Source organism: Ovis canadensis, chromosome 3, assembly GCF_042477335.2.
Source record: "Ovis canadensis isolate MfBH-ARS-UI-01 breed Bighorn chromosome 3, ARS-UI_OviCan_v2, whole genome shotgun sequence".
Classification (NCBI taxonomy): Eukaryota; Metazoa; Chordata; class Mammalia; order Artiodactyla; family Bovidae; genus Ovis; species Ovis canadensis.
Window position 1 is genome coordinate 96,078,837 of NC_091247.1, and position 24,333 is coordinate 96,103,169.

Consider the following 24,333-nt stretch of genomic DNA (forward strand, 5'->3'; position numbering starts at 1 on the left):
CTGTTGGTGGAACCTGGTTTTGAATATTATTTAAATGCAGTCTTACTGTATGTGTTATGTGCTGTGCTTCTTTCGCTGACTGTGGTGGTGTGGTACGCAACAGTGGTGCTGCAGTTTGTCAGTTCTCATTGCAGGATGTGTGCTGTTACATGACTCTTCTGTTTTCTGTGTCTATTTCATTGTTGCTGGATTATGGGTTGCTTCCAATTTTGACTGCTGTGAATAATGTTGCTGTGAAAATCCTTGTGCGTGTTTTGATGTGTGTGGCCAAGAATTCCTCTAGGACAAGCAAATTAGGGTCCCCTGTATAGTGTGTGGTTTGTTTTATTTAAAAAAAAATAAAAATAAATAAAACATTTTTCCTTGGAGAAATTCTTTTCTTTTTTAAAGGAGTTTACCTTATTTATCGGATGTGCTGCGTCTTCATTGCTGCTCGGGCTTTTGTGGTTGTGACAAGCGGGGGCTACTCTGAGTAGCGGGGGCTACTCAACGTGCAGGCGTTGCCGTGGCCTCTCTCATGCAGAGCGCCGGCTCAGGGGCACAGGGGGCTCAGCGGTTGCAGCTCCCGGGCTCTAGAGCGCAGGCTCGATAGCTATGGTGCCCGGGCTTAGCTGTTCTGTGGCATGTGGGGTCTTCCTGGGTCAGGGATCAAACCTGTGTCTCCTGCATTGGCAGGCAGATTCTTTACCACTGAGCCACCAGGGAAGCTCTGTTTTTAAAACTTTTTGTTATGAAATAATTTTACATTTATAGAAGAGCTGCAAAGTTGATGCAGAGTTCCTGTATGCCCTTTACCCAGTATACCCTAACTATAAATGTCTTACATAATTATGGTACATTTAAAACTAATGCTTTAATGTTGGTACAGTGCTTTAACTAAAGACTCTGGATTTTGTCAGTTTTTCCACTAATGTCCTTTTTCTGTTGTAGGAACCATCGCAGAATGCCACATTGTGTTTAGTTGTGTGTCTCCCTAGACGTGACACAAAGTTATCAGCCGTAGTACAGTATTTTACAGTATTTGTGTAAAGTTCTTTTGTTCATAGCCTTACAGTATCCAGTCAATATAGCATTTTCTAGAGTTACTATTACATAGTCTTTTTTTCTTTCTCTTAGAAAAATTCATATAAAACTTAGCCATGTTGTTGTATGGATCAATTTTTTTAAATTGTGGTGAACTTCATATAACATAAAACTAAGCGTTTTAAAGTAAGCAGTTCAGTGACATTCAGCACGTTCAGAGTGTTGTGAAATCATCACCTCTGTCTAATTCCAAAACACTTTCATCACTCCAAAATAAAATCCTGCGCCTATTAAGTTGTAACTCTCCATTCCTCCCCACTCCCAGCCTCTGGCAACTGTGATTCCCGTCTCTGTTTCTCTGATTTACCTACTCTGGATATTTCATTTGAAGGGAATCATGCAATATATGTGATATCTTGTGTCTTGACTTTTCCACTTAGCATAATGTTTTTGAAGGTGTCTCCACGTTGTAGCTTGTATCAGTAATTTATTCCTTTCTTTTTTTTAAATTGTGTTAAAATATATTTAGTATAAAATTTGCCATTTTAATCATTGTTTAGTGCACAGCTTAGTGTCATTAATTACATTCACAATATTATGCAATCATCGCCACTATCTGTTTCTAAAACTGTTTCAACGCTCTAAACAAACTCCGTACCCGTTAAGCAATAACTCCTCATTCCTCAGTCCTCCCAGCTGCTGGTAACCTCTAATCTAACTTTTTCCTTAATGAATTTGCCTATTCTAGGTATTTCATATAAGTGGGATCATACAGTATTTGTCCTTCTGTGTTTGGCTTATTTCACGTCAGGAAGCTTGCACAAGCCTCTTATCCTCATCCATCAGAGGGCAGACAGAAGGAGCAAGAACAGAAAACTAACCAAAATGATCACATGGGTCACAGCCTTGTGTAGCTCAGTGAAACCATGAGCCATGCTGTGCAGCGCCACCCAAGATGGACGGGTCATGATGGGGAATTCTGAGAAAACATGGTCCACCATAGAAGGGAATGGCAAACCACTTCAGCATTCTTGCCTTGAGAACCCCATGAACAGTATGAAAAGGCAAAAGATAAGACACTGAAAGATGAGCCCCCCGCCTCGGCCAGATCAGTAGGTGTCCATATGCTATTAGAGAAGAGCAGATAAATAGCTCCAGAAAGAATGAAGAGTCTGAGTCAAAGCAGAAACAATGCCCAGTTGTGGATGTGTCTGGATGGTGAAAGTAAAATTCAATGCTGTAAAGAGTATTGTTGCATAGCAACCTGGAATGTTAGGTCCATGAATCAAGGTAAATTGGTAGTGTTCAAACAGGAGATGGCAAGAGTAAACATTGACATTTTAGGAATCAGTGAACTAAAATGGACGGGAATGGATGAACTTAATTCAGATGACTGTTGTATCTACTACTGTGGGCAAGAACCCCTTAGAAGAAAGGGGGTAGCCCTCATAGTCAACAAGAGAGTCTGAAATGCTGTTCTTGGGTATAATCTCAAAAACTACCAAATGATCTCAATTCATTTCCAAGGCAAACCATTCATCATCACAGTAATCCAAGTCTGTGCCCCAGCCACTAATGCCAAAGAAGCTGAAGTTGAACAGTTCTGTGAAGACCTGCAAGACCTTCTAGAACTAACACCAAAAAAAGATGTCCTTTTCATCATAGGGGATTGGAATGCAGAAGTAGGAAGTCAAGAGATACCTGGAATAACAGGCAAATTTGGCCTTGGAATACAAAATGAAGAAGGGTAAAGGCTAACAGAATTTCGTCACGAGAATACACTGGTCATAGCAGACACCTTCTAGCAGCACAAGTGATGACTCTCTGCACGTGGACTTCACCAAATGGTTAATACCAAAATCAGATTGATTATATTCTTTGCAGCATAAGATAGAGAAGCTCTATACAGTCAGCAAAAATAAGACCAGGAGCTGAGTGTGGCTCAGATCATGAGCTCCTGATTGCAAAATTCAGACTTAAATTGAAGAACATAGGGAAAACTGCTTGGCCATTCAGGTATGACTTAAATCAAATCCCTTATGATTATATAAGTGACAAATAGATTCAAGGGATTAGATCTGGTAGACGCAGTGCTTGAAGAATTATGGATGGAGGTTCATAACATTGTACAAGAGGTGGAGACCAAAACCATCCCCAAGAAAAGGAAATGGAAGAAGGCAAAATGGTTGTCTGAGGAGGCCTTACAGATAGCTGAGAAAAGAGAAGTGAAAGGCCAAGGAGAAAGGGAAAGATATACCCAACTGAATGCAGAGATTAGCAAGGAGAGATAAGCAAGCCTTCTTAAGTAAACAATGCAGTGAAATAGAGGAAGACAGTAGAATGGGAAAGACTAGAGATCTCTTCAAGAAAATTAGAGGTCACAAGGGAATGTTTGATGCAAAGACGGGGACAGTAAAGGACAGAAGCAGTAAGTGCCTAACAGAAACAGGAGAGATTAAGAAGAGGTGGCAAGAATACACAGAAAAACTGTACAAAAAAATGTCTTAATGACCTGGATGACCACGATGGTGTGGTCACTCACCTAGAACCAGACATCCTGGAGTGTGAAGTCAAGTGGGCCTTAGGAAGCATTACTACAAACAAAGTTAGTGAAGATGATGGAATTTCAGCTGAGCTTTTAAAAATCTTAAAGGTGCTCTTAAAGTGCTGCATTCAATATGTCAGCAAATTTGGAAAACTCAGCAGTGGCCAAATGAAAAGATCTGTTTTCATTCCAATCCCAAAGAAGGGTAATGCCAAAGAATTTTCATTCCAATCCCAAAGAAGGGTAATGCCAAAAAATTTTCAAGCTGTTGCACAGTTGTGCTCATTTCACATGCTAGCAAGGTAATACTCAAAATCCTTCAAGCTAGCCTTCAACAGTACATGAACCGAGAACTCTCAGATATACAGGCTGGATTTAGAAAAGGCAGAGGAATCAGTGATCAAATTGCCAACATCTACTGAATCAGAGAAAAAGCAAGAGAATTCCAGAAAAACATCTGCTTCATTGACTATACTAAAGCCTTTGACTATGTGGATCACAACAAACTGGGAAATTCTTAAAGAGATCGGAATACCAGATCACATTTCCTGCCTCCTGAGAAACCTGTATGCAGGCCAAGAAACAACAGTTAGAACCAGACATGAAACAACAGACTGGTTCAAAGTTGGGAAAGGAGTACGTCAAGGCTGTATATTGTCACTCTGCTTATTTAACTTCTATGCAGAGTACATCATGCAAAATGCCAGGCCAGGTGAATCACAAGGTGGAATCAAGATTGCTCGGAGAAATATCAGTAACCTCAGAAATGCAGATGCCACCAACCTAATGACAGAAAAAGAAGAGTAACTAAGGAGCCTCTTGATGAAGGTGAAAGAGGAGAGTGAAAAAGCTGGCTTAAAACTCGACATTCAAAAACTAGGACCGTGGCATCCGGTTCCATCACTTCATGACAAATAGATGGGAAGAGAATGGAAATAGTGACAGACTTTATTTTCCTGGGCTCCAAAATCACTGCAGATGGTGACTGCAGCCATGAAATTAAAAGACACTTGCTCCTTAGAAGAAAAGCTATGACAAATCTAGATAGCATATTAAAAAGCAGAAACACCGCTTTGTTGACAAAGGTGTGTACAGTCAAAGCTGTGGCTTTTCCAGGAGGCATGGATGGATCTGAGTTGGATCATAAAGAAGTCTGAGTGCCGATGAATTTATGCTTTCGAACTGTGGTGTTGGAGAAGACTCTTGAGAATCCCTTGGACTGCAAGGAGATCAAATCAATCAATCCTAAAAGAAATCAGTCCTGAGTATTCATTGGAAGGACAGATGCTGAAGCTGCAATATTTTGGCCACCTGATGTGAATAGTTGACTCATTGGAAAAGACCTTGATGCTGGGAGAGACTGAGGGAAAGAGGAGAAGAGGGTGACAGAGAATCAGATGATTGGATGGCAGTATGGACTTAATGGACGAGTTCGAGCAAACTCAGGGAGATAGTGAAGGATAGGAAAGCCTGGCGTGCTGCAGTGTATAGGGTCACAAAGATGGGACACGACTGAGCAACTGGACAAGAACAGCAGAATGTTTTCCAGCATGTATCAGAATAAATCCTTTTTATGGTCACATACGATTCCATTGTATGGATATATATGTTCATCTGTGTTGATGGACGCATCTGCTGGTTTTCACCTTTGGCTCTCGTGAATATGCTGCAATGAACACTGCGTACAGGTCCTGTTGGAGTCCTTGTTTTCAGTTTGTTTGGGATCCGTACCTTAAAATGGAGTGCTTTGCCAACCTCTGGTTTAGACTATATGTAGTGATAAACTAAATGCCAAAGTGGTTAGACCTCAGTCTTGATAGTATGTAGTTTTATGAGACTTTAAGATTTTTGCCAACTTGGTCCATGTATAACGGTGTTTCACTGTGATTTTAATTTGTAGTTCCTGATTTCTATTTTAATTTGTATCCTGATTTCCTGAGTTTGAGTGTATTTTCACATGTTTGTGAGCCATTTGAATTTCCTGTTTTATAATGTGCCATTCATTTTCCTATTGGTGGTTTGCCTTCCTAAATTTCTGTTGGTGAATTGATGTCTCCAAATGATGTTTACTCTGTTTCTGCAGAACAAATAGTGGAGAAAGATGAAGGTCCATATTATACTCATCTGGGATCTGGCCCCACAGTAGCCTCCATCCGGGAGCTCATGGAGGAGCGGTGAGTGACGCACAGATGTCCAAGGAGAAATGGGCAAGTTGTCAATAGAACGTGCATTTTAAGCACCTCTCATTTTCATTGCCTTACCCTAGACAGCCTACAGAAAGGAATCCCTGATACCCAGACTGTGGAAAGTTGAATGTGGGATTTTCCCCCGCTCGTGGTCTGGGTTTCTTTCTGTCTGTAGGTCTGCCCTTCGTATATCCCTCTGTCCCCGCTTTCTCTCTCATAATTGACAGTTTTCCTTTAAGGAATGGGGTTGAGTGGCTGTCTGTCCTGTGGAGTCCCCAGGGCTGAATTTTGCACTACCTTTCCTGTGGCATTGTTCAACAGGCTCTTCTGCCCTGTGTCCTGTAAATCGGCAGTTACATCTAAAGGCTTGATCAGAATCTGATTGTTTCTTTCTTTTAAAACTACTTCCTAGGTGATGTTTTGTACCACCACTGGGAGGAATGTATGCCTCATATTTGGCCAGTGGCACCTGTTTAGATGATCTCCTGAGTCATTTTGACATGATCCTAGGAATTCTTGATTTCTTGTATTTTTATGGGGGAGAGATTATTTAGAAAAGAGACTCCAGGTGCTGGGAGTGTTCATTTCTCTAGGCCATTTCAAGTAGAAAGAGCCAAGATCTATGTGTAGGTGTTTTATTTTTGTTATTGTTTAGTGATTAAATACATTTGAGTTCATGTACATTTACAATTCAATACAAGACTGTAGGGCTTTTACTTAGCAGCTCTGTTTTGCTTTTTTACCAGTAAAAGTAGTTTTATATAAATAGAAACTTTTAAATCCATGTGTGTCCATAGTAGATACTAAATACTGTGAGTTCCAAAGTGTAGGCAGGTAAAATAGCTTGGTGCTTGAGAACATTGGGACCCTGGAGCTGGACTAAGGTCCAGTCCTGGCCCTTCCACTACTGCTGAGTTCTTTGGTAAGTTGCTTTACTTCTGTGTGGCTCGGTTTTCTTATCTACAGAATAGGGATGATAAAAGTATGTACACTGAAGGAGAATTATGAGCATAAATGGAATTGATGTCCAGAAAGCATCTGGTGCTTACTAGTAAATATTACATACGGGGGGTCTACATCATATCCACATGGACTGTGGGTTTTTTATAACTAATGTTTATTAATATTTTAATAGTAAAGTCACAGATTATGTAAGACATAAACATGTTGGCTCATACATATGCATACAGATGTGGAAGGCCAAGGGCTGAGTGCCTTAGAATTTCCAGAAATTTGGGGACCAGATTTTATCTGCCCAGTGTAGCTAAACTGATAAATCAGTAGAAAACATGATTTTGAACTGCATAACTATAGTGATGTCCTCGAATGAATAAAAGGTAAGATGGACGGAGGACAGTGATCTACTGTAAACACTCTTAATTATCCTGTAGCATCTGGAAACATTTGTATTCATAGTAGCCCATCAGAAAAGCATTTGATTAAAGACCCAGTCTGTAAATTCAAGCCTGATTGAAAGAGCACCTCTGAGTCCATGAAAATCATCAAAAAGTCTACAGATTACAAATGCTGGCAAGGATGTGGAGAAAAGGGAACACTTAAAACAGTCTGTGGGCTTCCCTGATAGCTCAGTTGGTAAAGAATCTGCCTGCAATACAGGAGACCCCAGTTCAGTTCCTGGGTTGGGAACATCCACTGGAGAAGGGATAGGCTACCCACTCCAGTATTCTTGGGCTTCCCTTGTGGCTCAGGTGGTAAAGAATCCGCCTGCAATGCAGGAGACCTGGGTTCGATCCCTGGGTTGGGAAGATCCCCTGGAGAAGGGAAAGGCTACTCACGCCAATATTCTGGCCTGGAGAATTCCATGGACTGTGTAGTACATGAGGTCACAAAGAGACGGACACGGCTGAGCGACTTTCACTTTCAAAACAGTATGTGGGATTGCTGAGAAAAACAGATATCATATTAACACAAATTATGTGGAATCTAGAAAAACAGTTCTGGTGAACCTGTGTGCAGGTCAGGAATCGAGATGCAGACATAAGGAGTGGACGTATGGACAGGGGTTGTGGAGGAGATGGGGAGAGGAGGGTTGGAGGAATTGGGAGAGTAGCGTTGACGTATATATATATATATATATATATATATATATATATATATATATATATATATACACTACCGTGTGTAAAATAGAGAGCTCATGGGAACCTTCTCTGTAGCACAGGGAGCTCAGCTCCCTGCTCTGTGATGACCTAGAGGGGTGGGATGCGGGGGTGGGGTGGGAAAGAGGTCCCAAAGGGAGGGGATGTGTGTATACTTACAGCTGATTCACTTCATTGCACAGCAGAAACTAACACAACCTTGAAAAGCGATTATACTAAAAGAAGACCAGTGTGTGTGGTTTTACACGCACCCCTGCATGTGCCCACATGCATATGTGTTGCAGCTTTGAGGCTGGAGTGGGCATTATTTTGGCCAGTGATTTTTGTGAGGAATTTTGACACCATTGTTTACAGGTTGAGGGCTGCACTGGAGTCAGATATACAAGTTTGATCTGAGATAGTTTTTATATTTGTTTGTTTCTTGGTAACAGTTTTATAAGATTTCTAGACACTTCTCTAAATAACTTTTAGTTATAGAAAAGTATGCTTTGAAAGAAGGATTAAGAGATAATGATACAGTTGAGATTTGTCCTTTCCTTTTTTCTCATTGCTTTAAAAATAACAGCCAAGTGTAGATTCTTCAGAAACTGATCCAAGGGAGGAATTCCTCTCAAGACCAGGAATACTTGTGTTTTTCCTCAGCAACTGGTTTATTTTTATCTTAAGGACCTTGTAAATCATGGAACAGATTGTGTTTCCATCTTTATGTTGGCTGTTAGTAAGCTTAGCACCAGATTTGTGTATCCTCATTAAGAGGAACGTAATTTCTCATCTTTGGCCCATGGAAGTCTATGCAGGTTCACCCCTGAGTCCTTCATACGTAACCCTAAGGAGCCTTCATTAGCTTCCTTGATTTCTTATGCGATGAAATGTTCTAGACTCATCTCTTTAAAATATGCATAAGATCCCACTGTTTGCATTTTGCATACAAATGTCATGTCTGTCTGTTTCCCCCTTTACTCTGATTTTATCACCTGTTATTTTTATCACATAGACATCTTCTTAAGCTTCTTCTGCAACAAGGAGGGGAATGAATGATTGCTGAAACACACCTTGATGGGAGTCTAGTTTGTGAATGATCTGAGCTATCTCTTTCTCTAGACTCCCCCGCCCCCCACCCCACCCTTTCTCTGCAGGACCACTCTACAGCCAGGAGTTGGCCAAGACGAGGAGGGAAGAAAACTGAAATCCAGGGGATGTTGGTGCTTTTAGCTTATCTGGTAAAGACTTTGGAAGGAGGGGGAGGTTCAAAGCAAGTCCTGAAATATTATACAATTTATTAATGGGTTCCATACCTCCAGGTACCCAAGTCCTTGTCACCATAGGTGATTGGAGTCAGGTGTTTAAACCCATGTCTGAGAAGGGCCTGCTGCACAGGGACATGTGTCCTATAACTGGGAAGGGGATTCTCTGCAGCCTAGCAGTTCATTACATGTTCATTCTAGGAATGAAGCACCAACACCCTGCTAGCAAATCCTCTGAGTTTGGGGGGAACTGGTCTCATTAATGTGTGATGGAGGTAACCCCAAAGAATCACAACTTTAGATCAGCGGTTATCAAGCTTGAGCATGCTTCAGGTTTCCAAAGGACTTGTGAAAGCGCAGATGGCTGGACCCCAGCCCAGGGTTTCTGAAACAGCAGGCCTGGGATGGGATTTGAGAGTCTGTATGCTCGTCCCAGCACCACCTTTGAGAATCACTGGCTAAGACGATCAAGTTACCCTTTAGAATAAACTTTCAGCCTATCCTTGCAGACTTGACTTTATGGTCTAGGAGTTCACCTCTATCCTAACCTCTTAATGATAGGCCAGAAACTAAGACATTTAAGAAAAAAAGAGTTAAATCCAGAGTTGTTGGTTGTCTTTAAACACAGAGACAGTCCTGGTTAAAAAAAATCCTGCCTGATCAGACAGTGCTTGGCTCTTTTATTTGCTCTCAAGTACAAAGTTCACTGCAAGAAGCATTTCTCATGAGGATAGCACAGTGGGGAAGGTCTTGGTCAGAAAGCCCGAGTCTGTGTCCTCAACTCACCGTTCTGTGGGGAACGATATCCTGTGGGTTTCAGTGAGAGCAGTATGGTTGCTTTGGGTCATTCTTCCCACAGCGGCCCCAGGACACGCTGAATGCCCAGGCTCTGCGCGCATGGGCCTCTTCCGGATAAATGCTTGTGGGGTTGAAAGTTTTCCAGGAGTCAGACAAGAGCAGGACTATCTGGTCTTTTCCTCTTGAGCCAGACCACGCTATATATAAACTCCCCGAGTCCTGTCTGCAAACACATTCTATAGCATAGCCTGAAAACTTTAATGTAGCAGTTATCAGCTTTTCACTTCATTCCCGAGATCTTGAGTGAAATAGAAAACATTGAACTCAGAGAAACCTTAGATCAGCATTTTCAAAAGTACTTGTTTTCTTTTCCAGTTACAAAAATAAAACATGTCTATAAAAGGCCATTTTTAAAAAGCTTATAGTGAATAAAGCTAATTATCCTCCGAGAAGAAAAAATTTGTTCAAGTTTAATTTTTTTCTAAGCATTTGCAAAGATACATGTACGTGATTAGAGAAATTTTGAACAAAATGGGACCAAGAATACTATACCCATGTTGGTGGATACTTTCTTCTCCACTTGATTTTTTTCACGTCAGTACATATAATCCGGTTGAATCCTTTTTGATAGCTATATGGTTTTCCATTACATGGCCATTTATTTAATTATGTTTTATTTAGTCAGTCCTATACTAGATATTTGGGCTTCCCTGGTGGCTCAGTGGTAAAGAGTCTGCCTGCCAACACAGGAGACGCAGGTTCGATCCCTGGATCAGGAAGATCCCCTGGAGAAGGAAATGACAACACACTCCAGTATTCTTGCCTGGGAAATACTGTGGACAGAGGAGCCTGGCGGGGTTTTGTGACAATCCATGGGGTCACAAAAGAGTCGAACACAACTCAGCAACTAAACAACAATAATACTGCATATTTTCGTTGTTTCTAAATTTTCTTGTTGATGCAACAATATCTTGTTCCTAAATGTTGGTGTATTTGTACAAGTTATGTCAGAGATAGAGAGTCCTAGAAGTGAAGTGGATAAGATAATTACGTATATGTATGTGTATAAAGAATATGTAAAACAGTAGTGGTTATGATAGTTATGATACAAATGCCTAGTAGTTATGATAACATTACCCTCTATTAAATAATATACTGAAATAATATGCCATGACCAAATTGGATTTATTACAGAAATACAATTGTTGGATTTAGACAGTCTGTTAAAATAACATACCTTGTTAATTGACCAAAGGAGAAAAACCATTCTTCTATGTCCTTAGTTGTTAAAAATGTATTTGATAAAATTGATCAATGCTTTTTTTAAAGGTTTTGAAAAATTTATTTATGGCTGTGTTGGGTCTCATTACCTCCTGTGGGCTTTCTCTAGTTGCGTGACTAGGGGCTGCTCCCTAATTGCCATGCATGGGCTTCCCATTGCAGTGGCTTCTCTTGTTGCAGAGCATGGGCTTTAGGGCGCACGGACTTAGTTGCCACTCAGCATGTGAAGTCCTCCCGGAACAGGGATCAAACCCATGTCCCTGCATTGACAGGTGAATTCTTAACCACTGGACCACCAAAATTATCAATTCTTGATTAAAAATTCTTAGAACAGGAAACCCTTAATAGAGCTCTTCAAAATAAGGGAGTCTCTGTCTGTAGCCCAAAGTTAGCAAGCTGCATGCTCAGGGGTAAGTAGTTGGAAACATTTCCAGGAAAGTCAGGAAATAAGCAAAGATGCCTGCAGAAGCTCCGGAAGCGCTAGCCGGTACAGACAGACAGGAGCCTGAAGTAGAGCCATGGAAAGTGGAAAGGAGAAGCTGGCAAATAACTGTTATTCTCAGATGATACAATATTGTATTAGAAACTAGAAGCTATTAAAAATAAGACAATTTAGTAAGATGGATGTTTGCAGTGTTACGGGCTCTTCCTTTGTGCCAGAAACTGACGGATTGGCCAGGAAGTTCATTCAGGTTTGCCAGCCCCTGTTCCCGTATGGACTTTTTGGCAGTGCTTTAAGGCACTCCCAAGCCTAGGAGACAGGAACCATTTTTATGTCCATTTTACAGATGAGGAAACTGAGGCTTAGAGAAGTTCAGCTGTTTGGCCATAGTCTTGTAACAGAAGGGCTGCGTGGGCTCTCAGGCCGCAGCTCTCTGACCCCGAGGCTGTGCTGTAGCAAGCATTGCCCCCGGGGTAGTTGTGTGCCCTTGGGCAAGTCAGTTCGGCTCTGAGGGCCACAGTTTCCTCACCTCTGAACATGGCGAATCCCTGAGTGTATGCACACGTGTGTGAGCCAGGGCAGGGGTGTGTTCAGGAACCAGACGTGTTTACTGTAAGTCCAAGGGGATCTCGGAGGCAGTTTGTACTGGGAGGCCACTTCCCCCTGGCCTCAGCTATCTTTCCTCATCTGTTCAGATGTCATTTGGGGATTGTTGAAAGAGAGTAATAAGGATTTCCCCGTTTGTTTTCTTTTGTCTATTGAATTTTATAGACTTCATAAGTAGCTAAGACTGCTAACAGGGCTGATGCAAATGCCTGTGTTGAGCATTTGGTTTGAGTGCTCAGAGAGAATCATCAGAGAACTTGTGCCCTGGGGCAGGATGGAGCCAGGTAGGCTAGAGGCCTTGAGGTCTGTAAGTGGAGCTGTGTTCTCAGAGGCTCGAACTCAGAATAAACCTTTAAATCTTTCTCTCCCTTCTCTGTTGCCCCCATAGTAACTAGAAACCCAAGCAGAAAAACCCTGAGACTTGCCTTCTTACCAGGACTCCTTTGGGATTCAGTTGTGCTAATGGTGGCTTCTGTCTTGCTCTCCAGGTACGGAGAGAAGGGGAAAGCCATCCGGATCGAGAAGGTCATCTACACGGGGAAGGAAGGGAAGAGCTCACGTGGCTGCCCCATCGCAAAGTGGGTACGTGTCAAAGCTCCACAGCCCAAACTGGACTGGGGAGTGGGGGGCAGACGTGTGCACTACCCGGGGAGCTATGAGCCAGCATCTGGTGCTGTCAGGGTTATCTTCCCCCAGCCTCAGCTGCTGGTCCTCACTTTGTTTAAATGCCAGCTCCTGATGTCCAAGGCTGGCCTTGGAGCTTCTCTAGTTGTTATGCTCAACTTGTACTGCCCCTGTGGTTCAGGGCTGCAGGGGAAGGAGATGCTGAAGCTAGCTAGAGAGATCATCTTGCTCAAGGCTGGGCCCCACCGTGACTCCTCTGTCCCCTCCGTGTACCTTGGCGCTGGGTGTCCCTGTCTCTCGTCCATAAGATCTAAGCCTCTGAGTACAATCAGGACAGCATTGCATCTGCTGACTTCTGAGCCACTATTTCCTGTAGGCAGCCTGCATTTCATGGCAGAGGGAGCACCAGTAACTCAGACCCCAGTTTCACCCAAAGTTTTCTGACCCGTCCTTCCAGCCCTCATAGAGCACTTTAGAACCACTATGGAACCTGTGCCCACAGCAGCAGCAAATTTATCAGGCAGCTGTTTGCTCACTGCTTGATAGGGAGACTATGCATGGAAAATAGAAGGCTCTGTCCCTGTGTTCAAACTGCTTGTAATGTAGAGACAGCAGGAAGTAAGATCGTGGAGACTTGAATAATCAAAGTTTAACATTGAGAGGCAGGCTTGGTGCTGTTGAGTTCAGGGGCAAGGGATGTGAGGGGCAGGAGGAGTTCAGGCTGGGTCTTCCAGAGAAGATGGATAGGCATGGGGCCACATTAAATGGGCAAGGAGAAAGGTGGGAGCATTCCTGGTGAGGAGACTCATGTGGGCAAAGGCAGAAAGGTAGGGTGAACATGCACTCAGCTCACCGAGTGAAGGATAGTAGTAACATGAGCTTTGTCAGACTCTGTTTTTATCTGGTCTATATCCCATCCCTTTGCACCTTTACGTTTAATGAAAATAACAGGTATCTAAACCTGAACTTTGGAGAAGGAAATGGCAACCCACCCCAGTGTTCTTGCCTGGAGAATCCCAGGGATGGCAGAGCCTGGTGGGCTGCCATCTATGGGGTCGCACTGAGTCAGACACGACTGAAGCGACTTAGCAGCAGCAACAGCAGCAAACCTGAACTGCCACGTATCTATTTGTAGCAATTTTCAGACAGTAGCACAGAATGATCTGGAAAAATCTGAAATACATAAGAGTATTCACAGGAAGAATGTTTTCCCCACCCTTGTGAAAGATGGTCATTACAGTAGGAGGTTAGTTATTTCTCTGGCTGATCAGGGTGGGGTGTTATCCCTCCCAGAGAACCCATCAGGGAAGTAGTCTCTTTCCCTTCCTCTTGCTAATTTATGTAGTAATTTATGAGGAATTCCAAAGTATCCGGCAAGAAACTAAAGATCCCTGGGGCATTGGCAGACTTTTCAGCTTCAGAAACAGTTGCCACCTTAAAGAAAACAGTTGGCTCTGTGGACAGTGTTGAGGATAAGAATATGCATCTTAGTCCTCAGACACCCATGGTGAAACTCTAGCTCTTGACCAGCGCTCATGTGTGTCTGCCGAGGGCTGGGGAGGGAGGTGCCCAGGTGAAGTGTGAGATCCGTGTCTGGGGCTGTGAGAGGAAAGCGGAATGAAGGCAGGAAGAACGTGGTCCTCAGAACTCTGGTCCCTCCAGGCTCTGCGGACAGATGCCCAGAGCTGGGCACATGAACGCAGTGCTTTGTCCAGAGGTTGGAATAGCTTGTGGATATCACCAAGCCTGGTGGAGTGCCCGTTACCAGCGCCCATCTTCTTTCTTTTTGAAAGAAAAGCTCATATAGAAGGGAATACACAGTGACGGAGAGGTGAGGAAATTCCACATCTGATGAGTGAGGATGAAATGAGAGGAGGGAAATTTTGTTGATGAGTAGAGTGGTAGATCGTAGAACTGTTACGGTGGCAAGAAGATGGCACCGCTGTGTCGTTTTTTGGTTTCTAACCAAATCGCATAGTGTGGTGAATTTCCCTTAATTTTTGCCTACACAGCCACCAAATACCCTGTGTATTACGATTGTAGGGCTCATCTAGAGTTCCACCTCCTTGGAAGCTGGAGAAGGGACAGAGGTTCCCTTTCTCTGCCCCCGCGTGGAAATGGCCCATGAATGCTAAGGACAGCTGATTCTCCGTGGCAGCACGGCCGTGGTCCGTCACCGTGGGGGTGGCAGCGTCCAGCTCCCTGGGCTGGGCAGCGCTTCCTGTGCTCTCCCTGCCGCCCCAGCCCAGGTCTAGGTCCTGGGTTTTCTTTCCAGCCAGGGTTCGTGTCTGTGTTTGTAGCCATTACCTTCAGCTACAAGCAGTGTGCCCGACAAGCTTTAGATTTAACCAGCTGGGATCTTGGGTGACAAAGCTGAGGTGCATCATGGGTGCCCAGCAGATGTGTGTTCAGAGAATGATCTAAGAAACCAGTGGGGGACTCCCCCCCTCAGAGAGCCTGCTGGCAATGTCAGATTTTAAGGTGGCCTGTACAAAGTGTGGAAGTCAGCAAGCGTGGAGATGAGGGAGCAATGCAGGTAGCATTCCAAAGGCTCAGAATAAATGGAGGCACACCAGACGCAAATGCTGCAGACACGTAAATGGGCTTTTGGTAGAAGAGCCATGGAGATGCTGCTCGGGCCAGCCTATAATGGTAACAAGTCAGAAGGCAGATACTTGAAGGCCCACTGGCAGCATGGTGGAGCAGACTTAACTGGGGAACCCCAGTGCTGGAGCTAGGACCGAGGGTGAGTCATGGGGGCACAGGCTGGGGTTTCTGCCCGGTGCTCTTTAGGCTCCGTGCTCAGGGAGTCCCCGCCCCAAGTCCAGGTGATTTGTTTATGATCCTGTGATGGCGCGTGAGCCGTCTCTGTTGCTGTGCTCTGGGTGTTGGTGTGTTCGCGCCTTATGTTGGCCTTTGACTTCTGCACTTTGTGTATTCCTTCCTGCTAGGTCCCTCCATAGAGTATGGGAGCTCCGCTTTGTCGCAGCTTTTTTGAGGCCTGTGAGGGTGTGGCCACAGGGCTGTCTGCTCGTGCTTCAGTACATTTATGTGTGACTCGGAGAAGGCGATGGCACCCCACTCCAGTACTCTTGCCTGGAAAATCCCATGGATGGAGGGGCCTGGGAGGCTGCAGTCCATGGGGTCGCTAGAGTCAGGCACAACTGAGCAGCTTCCCTTTCCCTTTTCACTTTCATGCAGTGGAGAAGGAAATGACAACCCACTCCAGTACTCTTGCCTGGAGAATCCTGGGGACGGGGAAGCCTGGAGGGCTGCCGTCTCTGGGGCCGCACAGAGTTGGTCACGACTGAGGCGACTTAGCAGCAGCAGCAGCAGAGACATTTAGGGCTTCCCAGGTGGCTGAGGTAAAGAATCTGCCTGCTGGTGCAGGAGACCCAGGCTTGATCCCTGGGTCGGGAAGATCCCCTGGAGGAGGAAGTGGCACCCCAGTCTAGCATTCTTACCTGGAGAGTTCCATGGACAGAGGAGCCTGGCGGGCCACGTCCATGGGGTCGAAAGCAGTCCGACATGACTGAGTACGCACGCGCCGGCAAGCGCGGACTGGAAACCCCTAGGGCACGGCCGCAGTCCGAGCTATGACAGTGCAGCTGCCTCTGCGCTCTCCAGACGTGTGGCACACGTGAGCGTAATTAGCCAGCGCTCTTCTGGGGCAAACCCTAGTACCTGCTATGTGTGCAGACGCCCGTGAAATGCCCGGCTCAGTCTGCAGAAAGCCAGCCGCACGGGGATGTGATGATTGTCATTTCATATATTTACTGATCCACAAAAACAGTTTTACAAATAATGTTGCAATCAATGCTTCCACAAAGGGTGGAGGTGGTGGGCACCATTACTGCTATGGCTCAAAGCAGGAACTCTTGGCCCAGATATGTTTTGTTCAGTATACAAGATGTCCTTTAAATTTTGAAGGAAATTCTGGTACATGCTGCCTTATGGATGAAACTTGAGGATGTTATGCTAAGTGAAATTAAGCTGCTCACTGAAGGACAATTGTACAATTCCACTTATGTGAGGTACCTGGCATAGTCAAATTAATAGACTCAGAAAGCAAAAGATTGTCACCATTGACTGGGCTCAGGGGAGAATGGAGGGTTAGTATTAAATGGGTGGAGAGTTTCTGTTTAGGAAAATTAAAAGTTCTGGAGATGAAAGAAATTCTGGTGATAGTTTATATAACAACGTCAGTGTGCTTAATGCTAATGAATTGTATACTTAAAATGCTAAATTTTGCATTATATATATATTTCCCACCATTTAAAAAATGAATTTTGTGTTCATATCTTTAAAAGGAGAGATTTCATATGAAAATCTGGATTTCTGTTTTCTTCTTCCCAAACTGGAAGGGGTAGGTGCCCTTGGCTGGAATTCTCACCTGGCAGTGACCCAGGGAGAGAGTCTGGCTTCCCATGTACCCTCAACTCCTTAGTTGCACCTCTGGCCTGCTTTCCTTACTGATAGTGCCTGCCTGGTGGCTCCCTCAGCATCAGCCTGCACTGATGTACTCATGACCAAGCCTGCCTCCAGCCCAGATACCTCCTGACCTCCAGACCCATTCTGTTGATTCTGCCCAGAATAGCCACCCCAGTGTTCCAAAGTGCCTCCACCTCGGGGTGCTCCCTGCTACCCTACCAGGAAACACTGCCCACACTCACGCACTTGTCTGCATCATGGAATGTCATTTAAGACTTGTGCCTGGCCCTCAGCTCCTATAGTGAGGTGGTCCCAAAGTCCCCTTTCTCCTGAAAGTCTCTAGAGTCCGTGTCTTTTCCTGTTCATTCCCCATTGTTCTAGTTCAGACTTTATCCGTTTTGCTTGTCTTATGTCAGTGGCCTCCCCATTTCACCCCTCTCCCAACCATCTGCTCCCCCTTCTAAAGCATGTAGCTATGAATGTAAGGGAGCCCCCTGCTTACTTTGTAGAAGTCCTGTCTCAAGTCCTTGTCCCTCCACTTGCCACTCAGAGCCCTTCCCAGTCTTCCTTCTTCACAGGCCCCCACCTCTGATCCAGTCACAGAATTCCTTGGGATTTTTGGAGGGGAGATTCAGCCATCTCACCCCCCACTCCTGGACCCTGTGCACTTTGTGTGAGCCAGGACAGTGTTTAGGGTATGGGTGAAGAGTGAGGTGAGAGCCTGGGTGACTGGACAGCTGGACCCTGAGGAGCAGAGCAGTACCCCATGGTCTGTGCTTTTTTTAGCAGTCTTATTGAGATGTAATTCACATACCATAAAATTCACTCATTTAAAGTATACAATTCAGTGGTATTGCAAATTGTTAAAACATACCTAACATAAAATTTTCATTTTAATCATTTTAAATGTGCAATCGAGTGACATCAATTACATTCACATTGTTATGCAGCCCATCACCACTACCTATTTCCAAAATTTTCTCATCATCCCAACCTGAAACTCTGGTTGTATTTTTAGGTGTGCCTGGTCATATAGGTTTAACTTTCTAAGAAACTACCAAAAACTGTATTCCATAGCATCCAGGCCCTTGGTTTTTAACAAAAACCATGCAGATATGCACCATTTTCTCTGCAAACGTTTTAGGACAATGTAAAAATTTATGAAATTTTGGCTTATAATTTTATCTATAGATTTTATTCCTTTTGTTCAGTAGTTCAGTTGTGTTTGACTCTTTGTGACCCCATGGACTGCAGCACATCAGGCTTCCCTGTCTTTCATTATCTTCGAGAGTTTACTTAAACTCATGTTCATTGAGTTAATGATGCCACCCAACCATCTCATCCTCTGTTGCCCTCTTCTCCTGCCCTCAATCTTCCCCAGCATCAGGGTCTTTTCCAGTGAGTCAGCTCTTCACATCAGGTAATTAGAATATTGGAGTTTCAGCTTCAGCATCAGTCCTTCTGATAAATATTCGGGGCTGATTTTCTTTTAAGATTGACTGGTTTAATCTCTTTGCTGTCTGAGGGACTCTCAAGAGTCTTTTCCAGCACCACAGTTTGAAAGCGTCATTTCTTTGGTGCTCAGCCTTCTTTATGGTCCAACTCTCACATCCATACATGACTACTGGACAAACTGTAGCTTTGACTCTACAGACCTTTGTTGGCAAAGTGATGTCTCTGCTTTTTAATAGGCTGTTTGGGTTTGTCATAGCTTTTCTTCCAAGGAGCAAGTGTCTTTTAATTTCATGGCTACAGTCACTGTCTGCAGTGTGTTTGGAGCCCAAGAAAATAAAGTCTATCACTGTTTCCGTTGTTTCTCCATCTGTTTGCCATGAAGTGTTGGGACCAATGCCAAGGTCTTCATTTTTTGAATGTTGAGTTTTAAGCCAGCTCTTTCACTCTTCTTTTTCACCTTCATCAAGAAGCTCTTTAGTTCCTCTTTGCTTTCTGCCATTAGGGTGGTATCATTTGTATATCTGAGGTTGTTGATATTTTCCCTGGCAATCTTGATTCCACCTTGTGATTCATCCAGCCTGGCATTTCACATGATGTACTCTGCATGTAAGTTAAATAAGCAGAGTGACAATATGCAACCTTGATGAACTCCTTTCCCAGTTTTGAACCAGTCCATTGTCCCATGTCTGGTTCTAACTGACGCTTTTTAGCCTGCATACAGATTTCTCAGGAGGCAGGTATTCCCATCTCTTTTAAGAATTGTCCACAGTTTGTTGTGATCCACACAGTCAAAGGCTTTAGTGTAGTCAGTGAAGCAGAAGTAGATGTTCTTTGGAATTCCCTTGCTTAATCTGTGATCTGACGGCCGTTGGCAATTTGAGCTCTGGTTCCTCTGCCTTTTCTAAACCCACCTTGTACATCTGGAAATTCTCGGTTCTTGTACTGTTGAAGCCTGGCTTGAAGAATTTAAGCATTATCTTGCTAGCATGTGAAATGACTGCGATTGTGCAGTAGTTTGAACATTCTTTGGCATTGCCGTTTTTTGAGGTTGGAATGAAAACTGACCTTTTCCAGTCCTGTGGCTACTGCTGAGTTTTATTTTTATTCCTAAGTCTTTGTAAATCACCAATTACTTAGGTTTTATAGTAGTAATTTTTCATTTTGCAGTTTAATGTTTTTGTTTTCTGAATTACAATGCTCCTTTAGCCTGTGTAGTTGCTGTCACCAGGGTGTGACACCCCTGGGACCATGCCCGGAAGAGCTGCACCCTGGGTCTGTTGGGCAGAGGGGAGGGGGGTGTGGCATTCGCTGTGGCCAAGCACAGCCGCTGGCTCCTGTGGTTCCCAGCGCCCCGCCCTGCCTCCCCACAGGTGATCCGCAGGCACACGCTAGAAGAGAAGCTGCTCTGCCTGGTGCGGCACCGGGCGGGCCACCACTGCCAGAATGCCGTGATCGTCATCCTCATCCTGGCCTGGGAGGGCATCCCCCGCAGCCTCGGAGACACCCTCTACCAGGAGCTCACCGACACCCTCCGGAAGTACGGGAACCCCACCAGCCGGAGATGCGGCCTCAACGATGAGTATGTGGATGGTCCCAGTGGTGGGGGTGGGACATGGGGTCAGCACCCTGTGTGTTCCGCAGAGTTAGGACTGGGGTGGAAAGAGTGCTCACCCACAGAGCTGGCCTGAGGTCTGACCCTGGCTGGGGAGGGTCTCTTGACTCAGCTTAGCTCTACTTTCTGCCCCAAATGGGCTCTGAGGCTCTAATAACGATGACAAGTGTGGAAACGTGTGTGAGTGTCCCGCTAATATAAGGCATCAGAGATAGTCATAAGACCTATCTTTACAGGATCCTCCCCATTTTTTAAATTAAGGTATTTTTACTTACAGTAAAATTCATCCTTTGAGGTATACAGTTTGAGGAACTTGACAGATGTTTATAGCCGTGTAGCCACCACCATGGAGAAGGCAATGGCACCCCACTCCAGTACTCTTGCCTGGAAAATCCCATGGACGGAGGAGGCTGGGAGGCTGCAGTCTATGGGGTCGCTAAGAGTCGGACACGACTGAGCAACTTCACTTTCACTTTTCATTTTCATGCGTTGGAGAAGAAAATGGCAACCCACTCCAGTATTCTTGCCTGGAGAATCCCAGGGATGGGGGAGCCCGGTGGGCTGCTGTCTATGGGGTCGCACAGAGTCAGACACGACTGAAGCGACTTAGCAGCAGCAGCAGCAGCAGCCACCACCACAGTCTAGACATAGAACAGCTCCTTCAGCCCCAAACTCCACCATGCCCTCTATAGCCTGGGGCTCCCCTACACCCCTGGCAACCACACATGTCGTTTCCTGTCTATGTAGGGTTGCCTTTATAAGAATGTCACATGCAGGGAACCGTGCAGCGGGTAGCCTCCTGAGCCCGGCTTCTTTTCCTGAGCACAGTGTTTCTCAGTTTCATCTATGGATGTGTGTATCAGGAGCTCATTCCTTTTCACCACTGAGTAGTATTCCACCATGTGGATGCATCACAGTTTGTTTATTCATTCCCCAATTGAGGGGTATTTAGATTATTTCTGGATTTTATTAAGTGTTGAACGGTAATGTCAGTGTTAATTTCTTTAAAGGCCTGTCAGCACCTGGGCCTGCAGGAAACAGGCATGTTCAAACTCTGTGGTTCGCGTTATTCTCCTCTTTGAGTGGTCTGTTTTGAAGCTGGTCAAGATATTAAAGTCATGGCAAAGTGTAAACCTGAGTGGGTTTTTGATTAGGTCCTTTCAGCCATCTCACACAACCCAGGTGCTTCTCCCAGCAGCAGACTCTCAGACCTTCAGACTCAGGAGTGGGAGCCCAACAGGCTACTCAGACCTGGTCCTCTGCCCACAAGGGTAGAGACTTGGGAAAGGAGTTGAGGGGAGGGAATGATGTCATCCCAATAGTGGGAGGCTGGCGGATGCCAGGCAACAGCAGGGCCTCCCCCTCAGGGAGGGGAAAATTCCAGAACAAAAAATGTGCTTTGGATGCCTAACGTGTTATATGTTGCAGCCGGACCTGCGCTTGCCAAGGCAAAGACCCAAACACCTGTGGTGCCTCCTTCTCCTTCGGTTGTTCCTGGAGCATGTACTTCAATGGCTGCAAATATGCTCGGAGCAAGACTCCTCGCAAGTTCCGCCTCGCAGGGGACAACCCCAAAGAGGTGAGCAGAGCCCCATAGGGAGCCCAGGACCTTCCCACTCACCCTGTTCCACCTGCTGCCTCTAACAGTCCAGATGGCACACAGGATTAGTGCACTGAGGCTCAGATGTGCAGAAAATGGAACTTCCTTTTTTTTTTTTTTTTAACTGACCTTATCTTGCAGTGAAATAAGTTCTGTGATGTGATATGGAAGGATATGACAAGTGAAAAATTAGACTTACCAATTACAGGTACCTCAGGCTCTTGCAGTTAGAAAAGTCTCCTTAAGGTAAATGTTCTGATTCCTCATTAGAATGTGGCCCTCTTAAGGGTTATCGCTTTCGTCCATTCTTTGCAAGATATCTTCCTGGGTGTGAGGTGTGGCAGGAAGAGGGGCCTCAGGCCACCTTTCAGCTGATGCTAGACTTCCCTCATCCTGCTTGGCCGCTGGGGACACGTCTCTGTGCAGTTGTCCAGTTGTCCAGGTCGTTGCTCTCCCCTGCTGGACACCTGGTGTGGTCCTTGGGCACTGGACTGGCAGCCACATGACGTTGCCTCTAGGCCTGAGGCCTCCTTCTGCCCTCCGGAGCTTTTCCTCAACCCAGTAACAACAGGACAAGTGTCTCAGGGTCTCCTCCGGAGGCTGAGCGTAGGCTGGGAGCCAGGAGTGTCCAGCCAGGCTGCCTCCTCCTCTGCCACTTCCCCTCTGTTGCCTTGGTTGGGCAGGCCATCCTGAGGGGCTCTCCCCTAGAAGTCCAGAGGCAAAGCCAAGCATAGGCTGCAGTGGGCTCCCCATCCTGCCTCCCTGCCGAGCCTCCCTCCCTCCTTGCCTCTGCTACTGCAAGGACGGGGGTCCTGGATCTGGGCAGTACCTTGATCCCACTTTCTACCTTCCAACTCTCTCCAAGCTCCTTGTACCAGAAGGGCTTCCCCCCTTTTCAGGGGGCAAGGACTCCTGGGGTACATTTTTTTTTCCTAAACCACATATAAATTTCTATGCTCAAACTTCCAAGCTTTGCTTTTCAGAAATAAAAGGAAGCAGCACGTCCAAATTTAGAAGCTCTTTTTTTCTTCTCTCAAAGCCAGCTTTTTTGACTGTTACATAACCTAGTCTGAGTCTAATTTGATGCTAGACTTTTATTTATGGCAGCACCCTGCCTCCCTCAGAAGCAGCAAATGCAGTTGCTTCAATGAATGAAGGAGTCTCAGAGCCACCAGGAACTAGGAATTATCATGAATGAAAGCGGTACATGGAAAGCAAATATTTCCTCTGTTCCATCAGCTACCATTTCCTGTGTGCCTACTAAGTGCTGGGTACTCTGCCCAGAAGCTCACGAGTGTTGCAGTTAATCTTACGGCACCTGAGACTCTAGGCACTGTTACTGCTCCCTTTACAGGTGAGGCAGATGGCTTGCCTGAGGCTGTGTGGCAGTGATGGTGAAGTCAGCCTGAGACTGTGTGGCAGTGATGGTGAAGTCAGCATTTAACCCTGGCCTGTGTTTCCCCAGAGCTCGCAGTCCTCACCCCTATGTTGAGCTGGCTTCAGGCCCCCTGTGCTTGTGGAAGCATCTGGAAGGTAGCCAGGGAGGTGCGGTGAGGCTGGCTGGTAGCTCTGCTGCCCCACTGGACAGACAGCTGAGCCATTGGTCTCACCCTTCTATTTCTAATTCTGTGAGTTTGACCTTTTCCTTCCCCCTTCCTCCTCGTTCTTCTCTGTAAACTCTTCATCCTGTGCTCAAGGCTGGCTCGGAGCCCCTGTAGCCCTACTTGCTACCCTCAGTGGGCTAGAGAAAGGCTGTGAATACCTTAAACTCTGTGTTTGGGGGCTGCTTCATTGAGGTCAGCACTGTCTGGTGGAACTTTCTGTGATAATGGAAATGTTCTCTGTAGAGAACAGCCAGCCACAGGAACCACTTGTAGTCACTGAGCATTTGAAATGTAGCTAATACAGTGGAGGGGCTGAATTTTTTATTTCATTTAATTTTAATTAAAGTTAACTTATGCTTCAGTAGCCACACGTGGCTTGTGAACTAAACACCTGACATGATGCGCGTCCTAAAGGACAGAACGTTGAGCCTGTCTGTGTACCTGGCTCATGACGGGCGCTGGGCCTGGCTGGCTGTGGGACTCCTAGCGCAGGCCTCAGCCGCCCCTCCCTGCCTCTGTTTACCTGTCTGGACCACTGCAGGAAGGATCCACACTTGCTGCTCATGCCCGTACACGCCTGCCATCCCCCCTCTGACCGGGGGTGTTGAGCGAGTGCTTAGTAAGAGCAGGAACCTGTTCTAGGTGTTCTGAGCGGCACTGGGCTGGAGCCTGGCAGAGCAGGTGCTTGGTAGTCAAGGCAACCAGACTCTTAGGAGTGTCTTCTCTGGTGAGCTTCAGCATCTCCAGCTTTAAATCAGACCT

At 45.4% G+C, this 24,333-nt stretch overlaps 1 protein-coding gene across 2 annotated transcripts in view; it reads left to right on the forward strand.

Annotated features, from left to right (window-relative positions):
• The window catches only part of TET3 (tet methylcytosine dioxygenase 3), a 106,337-nt gene that overhangs the window by 71,041 nt on the left and 10,963 nt on the right, over positions 1-24,333 (forward strand). For both annotated transcript variants that reach the window (XM_069583715.1, XM_069583716.1), the window contains 4 exons: positions 5,652-5,742; positions 12,734-12,827; positions 20,126-20,334; positions 21,796-21,946. In XM_069583715.1, coding sequence (XP_069439816.1) covers positions 5,652-5,742; positions 12,734-12,827; positions 20,126-20,334; positions 21,796-21,946 — 545 coding nt within the window. The remainder of the gene's footprint in view (positions 1-5,651; positions 5,743-12,733; positions 12,828-20,125; positions 20,335-21,795; positions 21,947-24,333) is intronic.